The sequence below is a fragment of the Oryzias melastigma genome, linkage group LG18, assembly GCF_002922805.2.
Source record: "Oryzias melastigma strain HK-1 linkage group LG18, ASM292280v2, whole genome shotgun sequence".
NCBI lineage: Eukaryota > Metazoa > Chordata > Actinopteri > Beloniformes > Adrianichthyidae > Oryzias > Oryzias melastigma.
This window is the reverse complement of record NC_050529.1, coordinates 8,003,421-8,018,403: the sequence shown is the minus strand read 5'-3', so window position 1 is coordinate 8,018,403 and position 14,983 is coordinate 8,003,421. Positions and strand designations below refer to the sequence as shown.

At 39.8% G+C, this 14,983-nt stretch overlaps 2 protein-coding genes across 4 annotated transcripts in view; both read left to right on the top strand.

Moving 5' to 3' along the window:
• LOC112156145 overlaps positions 1-2,397 on the top strand; it is a 41,787-nt gene extending 39,390 nt beyond the window's left edge. For all 3 annotated transcript variants that reach the window (XM_036216694.1, XM_036216695.1, XM_024288322.2), the window contains 5 exons: positions 480-734; positions 845-1,102; positions 1,354-1,359; positions 1,499-1,578; positions 1,704-2,397. In XM_036216694.1, coding sequence (XP_036072587.1) covers positions 480-734; positions 845-1,102; positions 1,354-1,359; positions 1,499-1,578; positions 1,704-1,769 — 665 coding nt within the window. In that variant the 3' untranslated portion in view covers positions 1,770-2,397. The remainder of the gene's footprint in view (positions 1-479; positions 735-844; positions 1,103-1,353; positions 1,360-1,498; positions 1,579-1,703) is intronic.
• Positions 2,398-5,892: 3,495 nt separating this feature from the next.
• On the top strand, positions 5,893-13,398 carry btr33 (bloodthirsty-related gene family, member 33). The gene is made up of 8 exons (XM_024288244.2): positions 5,893-6,818; positions 8,270-8,844; positions 8,913-9,008; positions 9,137-9,370; positions 10,436-10,583; positions 10,668-10,694; positions 12,573-12,718; positions 12,782-13,398. The coding sequence occupies exons 1-8, from the start codon at positions 6,506-6,508 to the stop codon at positions 13,211-13,213; spliced, it is 1,971 nt and encodes a 656-aa protein (XP_024144012.2). The 5' UTR covers positions 5,893-6,505; the 3' UTR covers positions 13,214-13,398.
• Positions 13,399-14,983: the final 1,585 nt, after the last annotated feature.

Sequence of the window (14,983 nt, the reverse complement as noted above, 5' to 3'; positions counted from 1 at the left end):
GTCCAGGTATATGTGGGGGGTTAAAAATACTTGCAATAGATACATTTGAACAAAGTTGTGTGATTGGTTTTAAACTCTGGATAGGAAAAGAAAAAAATCTGTAGTTATAGGATTGATATAGAACAATATGGTTTCTAAAATATTGTAAAAGATAACCAGAGGATTTGGACTATCTGCATCAGGGATATGCAACTGCAGGCTTCGAGGATCGCAGTGACTGTTTGATTTAAAGGTATCTAAGCCCTACTCATGGTTGATTACATAGCTCTGTGTGTCCCACCTATTAGAACATGCCAGGGCAGAGTATGTTGGAGAACATGCAGGAATGTGGCCCTTGAGTCCTGGAGTTAACCATCCTTGACCTGCATATTATACTACCTAAATATGTCTAATAAGCAACATTCTTTTTTTAAATACTAAATCTGAAGTATTTAAAGGTAAATTATAACTCAAACTTTGTGTGGTTTTTTTTCTTTCAGCTCCTCAAAATCCAAAAAATCTCTGGCAATTAACACAGAATGAGAGCAGCATCACTCTGCAGTGGAACAGAATGAACAACGTCAGTTTTGTTCTTCGGCTTGATGGCACAGAAACCAACATCATTGCCTCAAATGGAGATGGACCAGAAACTTATACATTCTCATCCCTGACGGCTCAAACTAAATACACAGTTACTCTCTTCTCTGTGTTTGAGAACGTCAGAAGCAGCGGACAACAACTCACAGCTGTTACTGGTAAGGATTTCAGATTTTAAGCTAAATTTGTTGCTTCTTTTAAATGAATCATATGAAAGGGATATGCTCATAATTTGCCTGAGACATCACCGTCCTCCTTTCTTTTTCAGCTCCTCAAAATGCAAAAAGCTTTAAAGCATCAACACAGAATGAGACCAGCATCACTCTGCAGTGGGATAAAGTGAACAACAATGTCAGCTTTGTTCTTCAGTTTAACGGCACAGAGACAAACATCAGAGCTCCAGCTGGAGATGGAGTAGTCAACCACACAGTCTCATCTCTCACTGCTCGAACTAAATACACATTCACTCTGTTCTCTGTGTTTGAGAACGTCAGGAGCTCTGGGGTCAACATCACTGCAGCAACAGGTATGATTTTTTTATTTTTACTTTTTTAATCTGGACAATATGTACAGACCATACATGTTTACTTTAAGCAATTATTTGAATGCCAAAAGAGCAAAGCATGTTGTCTTTTTTGAAACTATCTCCCACAGCTGTTCACATTCACGATATCTTAAAGTCTGATCTTGTGGGATGTCAGTAAAGTTGTAACATTTTTTTCAATTTTTTTTCCCCATTTCCACACTCCTTTACAAAAACAACCTCAAAATCCAAAGGACCAAGTAAGATCACCCTTTCTCTGAACATTTCTTTTTTTACTGTGTCTTGTCATACATGTGTACCTTGTTTAAATAATTTGTTTGTTGTTTTGTAAAATACAAATTATTTATGACCTAAAAAGGTATTTTGTTTGTTTATCAGACTATGTAGTCGGACTGGACATGGGATTTAGGTCTTTTGGTGCGATGACTGAAGCTGAAGTGCAGAGTGCCATTGAAGAGGTGATGCTTTTACTAACATTTCTTAAAATTACAAACAATGTAACAAATGCTCATTTAAACCTGTATATAATACTAAGCTCTAATAATATTAAAATTGTGTCATATGTTTTTTTGTGTGTGTGTAGCTTCTGCAAAGATATGGAATTTCACCATCTGCATTGTCCATTAAAGTTAAACCTGTGCAACCGTGAGACAAGAGGAAAAAAATTCCCTTAAGACAAAGACACTTGGGGAATATAATTGTACAAAAGTTCCAGGAGTTGAAGAGAACCCCCCTGTTTACTCTTTTGTAACTGTACTTTGAATGACATCCTATAAGAGGGTTAATAGAGTTCTTAAAAATTGTTATGTGCTGCAGGAATGAAGTTGATTGATGCTCTTTATGTCAAGCTCACTATTCATTTTAAAAATAAATATTTGATGTGTTTGCATCAACATTATTGAATACCTTTGTCGATAAAGTCTAAAGCCTTATACTACAGTTATAGCTTTTTCTGATTTGTTTATGTTCTTGTTCATTTTTGTATATTCCTTTTAAAATCCTTCAATGTAAAATTAAGCTATGAAACACAAAGAGGAACAACTTTTCCACTAGAAATGAAATGTTCTAAAGACAGCATTTTAAATACTTATTTTCCAGTTGCTCACACATATTTAGTAACTTTATAAACGATTTCTGAATCTAAGTATAACTATGATTGCTTTTTTTTTCCTTTACGACAATTATTATTCATGTGGGTTTGGATTTTTTATATATATTTCTATCTACAGAATTATGGTTTAAAATATTATCAAATAAAAATGTTTTAGAAAAATAAATTTAACCTTTTGCATCTTCATTTTAGCTTCACAGTTTCATTGGTTGGTTTGAAAAAATTTGTGTTTATGTAACTGAACAAAGGATTGTATTTTTATTTTTTTTTAAACAGTTGTGTCCAAATCAACTTTTATCTTGACCTTCAGAACAACACACTTGTCTTTAAATTTGATGTTGGCCACAATATTGCAATTTCTTTAGCAGTTAAAACTTAGTATCACTGAATATTTATTTATACAGGATGTTTCAATAGCAGAAAATACTTTAAAAGGGGCATCATGCTTTTTTTTCTTTATGTTAAGAAAGCATCTTGAATAAAATGCATAAGCTATTCAATAAAAAAATTTAAAACTTTACTGGCATCAGTGCTGTAAACATCGTGAAGGACAATTAATGTCAGAAGACTAAAGAATTACTGTAGATTTAATATTTAAATCGATTTTAAGTAGAGTTTTGGGATGAAGTCTAATCTTGTAGTGTAAAGTGAAACAATGAAACTCTGGAAGTAGGGCAGGACCACACCCCCAACGTATTGAGCCCCTCTCGTCCACAACCATACAGGTCAAGTATACACCAAATAAGAGGATTTGGGGATATCCACACATTTTTGTTTCAATGCCTGGTGTATAACAAATGGAAAGAAGCACAATGATTTTTAAATCTAGATAATCATCACATAGTAGTAAAATTGAGTAAAATGTGTTCTTGGCATTTTACCAATCTGCTGAAAGGGCAGTATGTCACAGTTTTGACAGACTTGTGTCTCTGGCTCCCTCTCCTGGTCGTTGGTGCTAATGCTGTTCTGAGCCCTTCTGCCTTTTTCCTGTCTTTCATTTCAATAGGTGTTCAGGATGAGGGCAGAGTATACTGACACTCCTGTAACTCATCACACTCAAACCAGTTTAAACACTTCACCCTGCCATTCCGACTGCTGATTGTAAATGAAATGTTAAACTGACTCAAAATTTCTCCTTGTAAACGATCCCACAATTCTTGTGTCTTACCTGCTCTAAAATAATTCGTTTTTTTTTCTGTTACCGACTTACAGTAATAGTGGAAAAGGTAATTAGTGGTTACATATTTGCTCTGAAATCTTCCGTACTGATCCCTTACATGAAAAAAACAATTGAGAGATGTATCTTATCATTTTTATCCCCAAAATCGCTGTTTTTTTTGCATATTTCCTGTTCAGTTTCAGTGCAGGTGAGTGATCTTGCGTGAAAAGGGGTGCTGATCTCTTTAGTTTCCTCAGCGTATGCTAATAATGTAATGCTTTATTTATTATTATTGACATTTTATACCACATCCTCCCTTTCTCTTTGACAGGAAATGTATTTCACGCTTGTTTGTCGTTCATTTAATATTCAGATCTGACATGAAGCTCAGCAAAGAAGACAGAATGAGGAAAGCAGAAAACAAAAAGGGTGTATGTGATATTAAAATAATAATAATAGATCATTTGTTTAATTAATGCATAGCCCTATATATATACATGGAAGAACAAGTTCCACTTTTTTCATGATATACTAATAAGTTAGTTGTCACGGAAGAAAACAAAGATAAAACCGGTGGTAAGGGAAATAAAGTAGTGCCAGGTTCTAACACACTTATTAAGGACGAAATGGAAATAAAAAACGAACCATACACCCCTGATGACTGGTTTGAGGTAATTACAGGAATTACGCAGGTGAAAATAATAACTGGTTGTTATTGGTTGAACAAGCGGCAAATGTTACTAGACAGGACTGTGTTGTGTGTTTGAGTCCCAGGCCATTGCTTAAAGTTATTCCTGCCTTAATTCCTCCCCGATGTTTAACTGACGTGATGAATAAAACTAACCCTGGGGAAAATTGCACTGAATGGGATTCAGTTTTTCCTCTAGCTCCTGCAGATGCTAAGAAGCCACTGTTTTCGGGTTGCTTTTAATGCTTATTCATGTATCAACATGACTGGGGAAGGACCTAGATTGGGGGATTTGCAGGCAGCATGGTGCAATTTCTCTGTTGCAGTTGATCAGTATTTTAGACCAGTGTCCAGAGGAGATGTTTGGTGGTGGTGTGGCGCTGATAAGCTTCATGACAAGATGCCTAAAAATGTAACAGGTGTCTGTGCTCTGGTGACTTTACTTTTGCCAATTTTTTGTCTTTCCTATCTCAACAGAAGATCTCATGCACAGACTATCTAGCCTTTATGCAGGTGATTGGCACCTTATTAAACGGTGAGCACCATGGTTAGAGAATGATCCCACTTAAATTGATGCTATAGGTGTTCCTCGTAGTGTTCCAGATGAATATAAATTAGTGGATCAAGTCGCTGCTGGGTTTGAGAATATTCCAATCATAAGTGCACTGTTTCCAGTGACCCCAAATCAGAACGTTGACAGGATCATCTTCATCCACTTTAATGGTCAGAAGCTAGGAAATTGGACACTAGCAGGTTTTGAAGCAGTACATGGCCAACTGCAGGTTACCTCTCTGATGGCGTTCCAGAACAGGATAGCTTTGGACATGCTACTCGCCGAGAAAGGAGGAGTCTGCTCGATGTTCGGGGAGCAATGCTGCATCTTCATCCCCAACATCACCGCTGCGGATGGCAGCCTGACCAGAGCCATAGAAGGGCTTCGTGCCCTCGATGGTGGAATGGAAGAGCACTCCGGGGTTGACGCCACCACGTGGGATGCGTGGTTGAATGTGTTCGGCAACTATACAGCCCTTGTGTCCTCTATTCTAGTCTCCATTGCAGTTTTTGCAGCTTTTCTGACCTTATGGGGATGTTGTTGTATTCCCTGCCTCCGTTCTTTAGTTAACCGATTGATAATAACTGCTATCTCACCAGCAGCGCCGCCACCGGAACAGCTGTACCCTCTTTTAGGTGACGATCCAGAACCTGAACCAGTTTCTGATGACGGAGAAGCCCTCTACCTGCCTGACCTGTTCCCAGACACTGGTGACTATGTAGGGCAACACTTCTGAGTGTAAATGTATTTGTGCTGATGAATGTGATCCTCCAACTGAAAACCTTCCCAGGGAGTGGCTGACAGGTGCTGTGAGAATTTGAGCAAATATGTGATAAACAGGGGGGAATTGATAGAGTTGTACATACATTTATCTCATATTTGCTTTGTATGATTTTAACCTCTCTTCTCTTTCTGCTCATTTGAGGTCGTGCTCAGCTGGTGTCTGGAAGGTTGCAGTCATCCTAAGCTGAAGGCTGTCTGGAGGCTGACACATTACAGATACTCAAAGATGCTGATGCAGACCTATTGCATTGAACTAAGACAATAATGATAGTAGAACGAGTTTTTCCTTCCACACCTTTAGAGCAGAAAATGTAAATAAAATAAGACCGCCCCTGAAAGGTTATAAATATGGAAACCCTGGATCAAGATCTTCAGAGCGGGTGGAGACTGGTTTGAACATTCTCTGTCTGTTCTCCTTGTGCAAGTAAAATCTGATTTAAGAACTGACCCCTCTATTGTCTTCCTTTCAGAGAAATGTTCCGGTTGTTTGAACCTAACACAACCACTCACCCTAGCTTCAGAAAAATAAAAATGACTAACTTAGAGCCTCAAGTATAGCTTGCTGAATTATTTATTCAATTTCTAGTGTTTTTTTGTCACTAGGATAAATTACACAGAATATTTGTTAATATTTGTCATACACTTACAGCGATTGTTAAAGTTTAGCTATAAAATTCTGTATTTTTCATATGAAGTTATAACGAAATGGTATAAATAAGGATTAAACTATTTACTGTTCTGACTAATATTAACAATACATCATTTTAGAAGTTAGAATTCAATTAAAAAAAATATAATTCAATATGACAATTAAAAAAATATTAAATAAAAATTCAAAATCAACTGTCAACAAAATAAAAGTTTGACCAGGGTGTGAATTCTGTGAGAGCATTTATCCTCAGACATGCCTCTGTGTCTCGTTAAAGTCTGTAGCATTCACCTTGTTCTTTTTTGGGAGTTTCCACTGTACATTTTACATTCTTTATTGGCCCATTATGAAAATATGGGGTTATATAGGAAGGTCATCCAGCGTGAAATCTCTGCCAAACTCATAATTTGCTGTCGCGACCCCTAAGAGGATTTTACGATACATGTTCATAAAAAGATGCTTATTTGAGACACAAAACACAAAAAGTAGTTGGTATTGTGTTCATATGTTCGCAAATCCCCAAACTTTACCACACATCAGTGGTGTTTTAGTGCACTTCTTTTTAAGCGATCCCGTTTCACACCTAATCTGGACTTCCCTCCTCCCACCCTGCACTCCCCGAGGGAGTGGTAACAGCAAAATGGGGAGGACTTTGGATTCCCGAGCACAATGCCAGCCAGTATTCTCCTTCTCTTCCTTAGAGGTCGTCTTTCACATTCGGGATAAAAACAGACCTGAGATTGAAGGAGAGCTGGGTATGTTTCAGGATTTTGTTTCTACAACATTTGTTTTGTCTTTTACTGCAAGGAGACTAAAGTCATTCTGAGTGCTCTGACATCTGAAGCCAGCAGCTGGTTCTTACAGGTGGAGGTGTGGAGGGAGTTAACTGGTTCGAGGGTCACTGAGACATTTTGAGGTTGTTTATACTAAGAGAGGCTGGGTCATGTGACCTGGACTTTGGCCAGTAAGCAAAAAATGTTGAATGCATGTAGTTTATCATGTGAGAATACTATTAGTTCCTGTGAGTCATTCTTTTTCCTGTGAATGTTTAAGGCCCGGTTTATACCTCATATTGCTCAGGTCACATTGGTTGATAGGCTACCAGAAGGGAATCACTGCAAGACAAACTGAAGACTCAATTAGAATGTTATGCCTATAGTACAATTGCATGCATTTTGTGCTATTTAATCTATACTTCTTTAAGGGATTAGAAGATAATGGAACAGGATCAAGCCAGACTAAGAGTTGTTATTGCTGCTATTATTGCATTGTAAATACAAAAGGAGTTAGACATTGTTTTATTCTGACTCAGTTTAAAAAAACATGTCGTTTTCACTGCTTATTTTCTTTCTAATGCGACTATAACTTCAGCTATATCTAATTAAAGACCACAAACCAAAAAAAAACATGTTTTTGTTGTTTTTAACATGCTGCTGTGGCATTTTCTCATGATGGAGAACAGATATAAGAGTATAAGATTTAAACTGTTTCTGAGTATTCTTTTATTCATATTGGGAGGAATCAGGAGCAAGTGCAAAAATACTGTTTGAAAAAGCTCTCTTTGCGACGCAGCAAGTCAGAGAGGCGGCCCAAAGTCTCACTGCTCCGATCCATTCTGATGCATCCACTTTCAGACAAAAAGATACCATCTTCTTTTCCTCGTCTGAGATGGCATCTGGCTCCAAACTTTATGGCTAGATACTTCCATTATTGCTGAAAGCTAGCAAGAGAGAGTGTATACAAAGTGCCACACTGCAGAAAAGTTGTCCCTTAAATTGTGTAAAAACTCCATAATTATAGTTTAAGGACCACTTATAACAATTTTAACGAGTCCTGTCCCATTAGCTGTCACACACCTAGATGTCAGAAATTTGTTCTCCATATTTGACACACCTCTGGGGGAGTGGTGAACTGAAGACACAGCTGTGCTCTGGAACCATTTGGTGGTTTAATCCCCCCAATCCAACCCCATAATGCTGAGTTTTTGGAGTCATTAGTATGACTCAGCCTAGATTGATCTCGTAACCTTCCATTCTTAGGGAATGGACTCTATCATCAGGCCACTGATCTGGTTGAGATTTTAAGAACAGGTGACAGATCTTTTCAAATAGAGGCGATTGTGGTAGGGACGCCATACGATTGTCGATGTCAGACTATAGACTATAAGTATAAACCAGGCATTAAATCTTTTCTGTTCCTGTCCCAGAGGTCATGTCTGCTCCCAGCGCCCTTCTGTCAGAGGTTCAGTTCCAGTGCTGCATCTGTCATGACGTTTTCTCTGAACCCGTCTCCATCCCCTGTGGCCACAGCTTCTGCTACACCTGTATCGCATCTCTCTGGGGCGACAGCACTATCATCAGCTGTCCCAAATGTCAAACCGTGTTCCACGGCCGCCCGGAGTTTTGCGAAAACTCCTTTGCCAAAGAGATGTCGGAGCAGATCCGATCCAGAAGGCAGAGCGGCGTGACCCCGCTGCTGGCGAGATTCGTATCATGTGACGTGTGTGTGACACAGCAGGCCGAGGCGCTGAAGTCTTGCCTGGTGTGTCTGACTTCGTACTGTGAGCGCCACCTGCAGCCTCACCTGCAGGTCACTAGCTTGAAGAAACACAAACTGATGGATCCCGTGGAGATGCTGGAGAACAGGGTTTGCAAATCACACCAGAGGCTTTTGGATCTGTTCTGCAGGAATGACCAGAGGTGCGTTTGTGTTCTCTGCAAGATAACTGACCACCAAGCTCACGACACCGTACCTGTGGAGCAAGAGAGCCGCGAGAAGAAGGTGAGATCCTGCAGTTCTCACTGCCGTGAAGTTTATTATTCCACTTAAAAGCTAATTTCTACTTTAAGGCTCATATTACACGGATTGAGGCTGATGTCCAGCAGATGATCCAGAGCAGAGTCCAACAAGTCCAGGAGATCAAACGCAACATTGAACAAAGCAAAGTGAGTCCCTGATCAGTGGAGTTCATCTTGAAGCAATTTCTATGTCCTTGCATTTAGAAAGGTGTATTACCAAATAAATCATTGGTCAACAATTGCAAAAAAAATCTGACTTTTCTTCTTAATCCCAGAACAACACAATTAGAGACATAGAGGAGAGCTTGGAGGTTTTTGCCGCTCTCTTTCGTGCGATCGAGAGGAGTCGAGCTGAGCTGGTGGAGGTGATGGAGAGGAAGCAAAAGCAGGCAGAGGAGAGCGCGCAGACGTTCATCGCAGAGCTGGAGGAGGAGATCCGTCAGCTGCAGAAGAAAAGACAGGAGATGGAGCAGCTTTCGCACTCAGAAGACCATGCCCACATCCTGCAGGTTTGGAGTTTGAGAAACCATCACGAAAAGCGAAGTTTCAACTGCATATCCTTAACTTTGTTCTGGATAGAAATTAATGGAAAAATGTGTATATTTGGCAGCGAGAATATTTTTATCTCCTTAATTATAAATTGTCCAAGTCCTATGGAGCCTCCTTAGAGACTTTAAACAGAAGTACTTGAAAAGGTTTTTAGTTGTTGTGTTTTTAAAGGTGAAGGTGCGTTCACACCAAATGTGATTCAATGAAGTCAATGTGTAGACGCGATCCCGTGCGATTTAAGTGTTGGATGCGGCGTGTTGGGCCGGCAGTAGCACGTTTTGAGATTTGTGGCGCGATTTGAGCAACCAGAGTTTAAAAATTAGAGACTCAGCTTTGGGCAAGTGACATGATCAATGACTCGATCAGCAGGTAAAGTTCAAATCCAAACGGAGGATCAGTCCAAAGGTTCTCGTCCTGAACTTCCACCTATCCCACCATTTTCTTAACCCGCTGTATCCCTTTTGGGCCACAGGGTTGCTGAAGACCATCCCGACAACTGTTGGGCAAAGCTGGGATACACCCTTCTTAAAAATGTAGGATAATTACTTTTTACGAAAAATGATATTTTCCCGGCTCTTTTAGCCAATACCGATATTTTTAAAATACTTGAGAAAAAACATATTTGTAAGTTCAAAGTAACAGCGTATGGCTCTTAAGTAACCTCTGATAATTTGAAAAGGTCTCAGTAGAAATTTAAATTTAGAACATATTAGGACATAAGAAACCTTATTAAAGAACCAGGTTCAGTCATTTTATCTATCTGACTCATTATTATTGTGTTGACTTTGCTACATGATGGATAAAGGTGTGTCAAAGCTGTGATACTACTTTATAAAGAGGCACATGCTGAAGTAAAAGAGCAGGAGAGGCCAACTCCTCCTTAAGAGTTTTAAAGAAAACATTAGCATTTATATTCATCAAGGCAAGGAACTATCAAGAAACTGTGTCAACACTTGGACAAAAAGGCAAAATATTAGGCCACACCCCTCAAAGTTGACTTATTTTTTGTTTGTTTGTTTGATTAGACGTTTCCAGGTTTAAGTTCCCGTCCTTCCGTCAGACCTCACTCTGACCTCCTGGTCCACTCGGACACATGTTTGGGAGCTGTGAGGAGAGCGCTGGCCGGCGTCCAACAGCAGCTCCAAGCAGAAATGGAGAAACTGTCAGTGCAAGGTCAGCTTCTGAAACCACCTCACATCAAACAGCAAAGCAGATGAAATGCATGATGGTCTGATCGTACATCTTTGTCGTTTGCAGACCTTGGGAGGATCCAGCAGTATGCAGGTACAATGCAGCCATGTTTATTCCTGTTCCTATGATGAACTAATATCAGTGATTAGCTTCAAGTTTACGTTGAATCCATTGAATGTAAATGAGAATTGGACCGTGTGAGTGTGAGATAACCCAGGGCCAGCCCTGGGCAAAGGCTAACTAGGCAGCTGCCTATGGCACCATCTGCTGGAGGGGGCTCTTATGTCAATGATTAAGCTACATATAATTATTACGTTTTTTTTTTGTTTGTTTGTTTTTTTTTTTTACAGCTTGACACGCCACTCATTTGGTGTAAAATGTAGGTAATACTTGAGAAACAAATTCAATAAATCAAAGTTTTCCTAGTGCTGTGCCCCTCCCTTTCTGATGCTGACGCTTTTTGGCAAAAAAAATCCTGTTTTGCCGAGGGCGCCATGCAGTCCAGGGTCCAGGAAATGGCTAACATTTGGCTCCAATGAAATAAAGTCAATTTAGTTGGCTTTTTTTTTTTTTTTGTGCACAACGGACAACGCCTTGTTGGGCCCAGACGATGTTGTCCAGTTTCTTTCTTTCTCCTGAGTCAAGAACTCTGATTTTTAGTGAGTGAAGTGAATTCTGCAGTTCTTTACATGTTGTTTGGCTTTTTTTGCAACTTAATTTTGTACAGATTTTTACTATTTCAAAGAATTTACCCTTTTTTGTCTCTGAGTAAAAGGCTTCTGTGATTTCCTTTTAAATTGAAAATCTTTGCATGACACTGAATTCGTTTTTAACCGCTTCCTTTATGTTATTTTATTATCTTCATTACACCACAAACATGTTGCTTCACTTTAACTCAGTCCATTAGAGTGACTCTTAATCAGTCTAAAGACACTGAACCAAAACCATGACTACCATCAAACGAATGTCAGTCATCGGAGTTACAGCTGCCTCACCTTTTCTTTGAGAGTTCTGATGCTAAAGGTCAGGTATAATTAGACACAGGCGTGGCAAGTGAAACTGAACTTATCTTGTAGTAAATCACAGTTTGTTTATGATTTTATCCATAAATCCATATCGGTTTAAAGTAACTTTTTTGGAATATTTAAAGGAAAATTTAAAGCTAAAATAACACAGTTAAATAAACCACAATATTTGTGGCTTAAAAATAGGAAAATCACACTAACCTCAAGTAAAATGATCTGTCCATTTAACAAGTAGTTTTTAACATAACAATAAAGATTATAATGAGATATAAAAATCTAGAAACAGGAAGTTTTACACAAGCTTTTAAAGATTGATACATGGGCTAAAAAAGTAAGAATTACTTCAAATTGAATGTTATGCACCCAGACGATAAGAACATTTTAGTTCTAATCAAATGGTTTGTATTTTTCAGTTTTCATGAACCTAATTGTAGGTCATTTTAATAACAGTGACTAAACACTAGTTTAATAAGTTATTTTTGAACAACTATTTTATGTACAACAGTGGCCTGGAAAAAGGCAATAACTCCTGAAGGAAGAGTTTACAAGAACAAGAAATGCAAATTTTGAGAAAAGCCTGGAAAGGTGTAGAGCAAAGAAATGTTAAGACATCTTCAAACCTGGTAAAATATCCTAAATGTTTAAAAACAGGGTTTTAAATCTTTGCAAGGATCAGATAATTTGGAGTATTTGGCAAAAATTGAATCTTAAGAACATAAAAAGAGACATGTTTCATGGGAAATCTTGCAAGAAAAATAAACTTATTAAGAAAAATGATGAGCAGCAAAAGGATCTTAGTTTGAGAAATCATGTCTTAGTGACCAAAAGGTTTTGCTTAAATAATAATTTTTAGTCTTTGCCTAATTTCTTGGATGAGGGTGTTTTTGCATTATAGGACTTTTATCCCATTTTACTATAGAAATATCAAACTCTTTGTGTCTTCAAGTTGATGTCTACCTGGACCCTAAAACGGCCAACCCTTGGCTGACTGTGTCCCCGGATGGAAGGCGATTGCAGGACGGAGAGGTGGAACAGGATCTGCCTGATGCGTCAGAGCGTTTTGATACGGCTCCGTGCGCCCTCGCCCTCAGGGTAACCATTTGTGTTGGCCGTCTTTTAAGCGTCACTCGAGCTTGAAATCCTCTTCCTTTGCAGGGTTTCACAACCGGCCGGCACTACTGGGAGGTAGAGGTGGGAGATAAGACGGCGTGGGATTTGGGCGTGGCCCGACAGTCCGTCAGCAGGAAGGGCGTTGTGACGCTGAGCCCGCAGGACGGATTCTGGGCCGTCTGTCTGAGAAACGGCTGGGAGTACCGAGCGTGCGCCAGCCAGGCGGAGCTGCTGTGCCTCTCCAAGAGGCTGCAGATCGTCGGCGTCTTTCTGGATTACGAGGGCGGGATGGTGTCTTTTTACAACGCCGATACCAAGACGCACATCTACTCGTTTACAGAGACCCCGTTCACCGAGGCCGTGTTTCCCTTTTTCAACCCAGAGATGAGTTACAGCGGCACCAACAAGTCTCCGCTCATCATCCGCCCTGCCAGTGTGGTCTACAACAGCAGGGATCTGGAGGACATCACCATATGAAGAGAATAGAAATTCATTTATTACTGTTATTGTATTCATTATCTAAATTAAAGGATGTAAACATGTAAGTTATATATAGATGTAGCTAAATAACGTGTGGTTTATTTAATTTGACTAACTCAGGCTTTTGAAACGCCTGTTACAGTGAAACTGTGGAAGTGCACTTCTTTAATAAACTTCATTTAACCAAAATAGTAAACTGTGTACTTTTCTTCCTAGCCTTAGGGCCTAATACACTGTATTTATCCATGAACACACACATTCACCAAACACTACCACCAACCTATAACTACCAGGAGTAACGTGGAGTTCAGGGTCTTAGGGACACTTGAAATCTGTTATTAGAGGTTGACCGCTCCACATCTGGACCACTAGCATTCCATCTGAAGTTGTTTTGACTCTCATTTTTCTTGCATCTTGTCTTTTTTCATTCATCTATTTTCCAAACTCATTCGATGCCACTTGGGGTCACAGGGTTGCTGGAGCCTATCCTAGCCAATGTTTGGCTGAGGGGGCTGGAGGGGTTACACCCTGGATGGTTTTGTTTCATCTTTAAATTATTTTAGCTGAGTACTCTAAAGGTGCATTTACACCGGACACAGCCTTGATTATAGCGTTGATTTCTTGATACCCCGGCCGCCAAAGTTGTTCTGGAATTTGTTCGTTGCCACATCATGGAAAACAGGGATGATGTTGAGCGAGTAGCTTGGATTTATATGTTTTAGAGAACTCTACAGAGGCGCCAACAACCACATCAGCGTGATGGTTACAAAGCGTCAGCGTCTCTGCGGGTATTGTGCACTTGCACCTGACCGACATTTTAAATGTTACTTCTGTCTGTGGCCCAGTTTGAGCATTAACACGAGAAGGGAAAATAAAGATTAAATTTGAATATTGTCTTGATATAAATAAGGAGACATCATAAGCCCATGAAGCAAAAGTGATTGCGCACGCTAGCATAGAGAGCTCCACTGCCCATGGACCAGTAGCCTGGGTAGTAGACCTTGCTAGTTCTGCCTAAGCCAATTGGCGAACGCTATTGGCCTTGTTGGAGCCTGGGGAGCGGATATCGCTAACTTGCTAAGCTGTCCACCAGGTGGCTGGCTAGCATAGCAGTCACTCCAGCTCCATGGGCTCTGTGACGGGCTGGCGATCTGTCCAGGATGTATCTCACTTTCGCCCAACAGTAACTGGGACAGTCTACGGAAACCTCAGCGGGTTAGACAATGTATGGAAGTTCAGGATGAAAATCCTCAAATGGAGCCGCCATATTGAATCTCCTTTTCTACAGTTTGATCTAGTCACTGACTATGTCATGTCACCAAACCTGAGTCCCTCATTAGTTGATGCGCCGGGTCAACCTCGTTGCACTTGATGCCCAAATCGCGCTGCGTCAGGTCGCGTCTTTACATTGGCTTAACATTGAATCTTGACACTTCTGCCGTGTCCAGTGTGAATGCACCATGAAAGCAACTTGCACACAATATAGAATGGGTAGCAGTTAATCAATTTCTATCTTACGGAATCTGGAAAACTCCACCAGGTATTTATCTCTGAGTCACATTGCTGGAAGTTTTGGCTATAGATGTCTTGGATCAGTTACGAACCAATATCAGCTGTGAATCAGATCGATGACCACAAGCTATGATATGAGTTGTTGCTAAAACGAATCGCTTCACTCCTACTATATAGACCCGTTGCCACTCTGGTAACTGAACCCGCCCACAAAACTCACTGCGGCCCACAAGTGGACGTCCTGCTAATCAGATT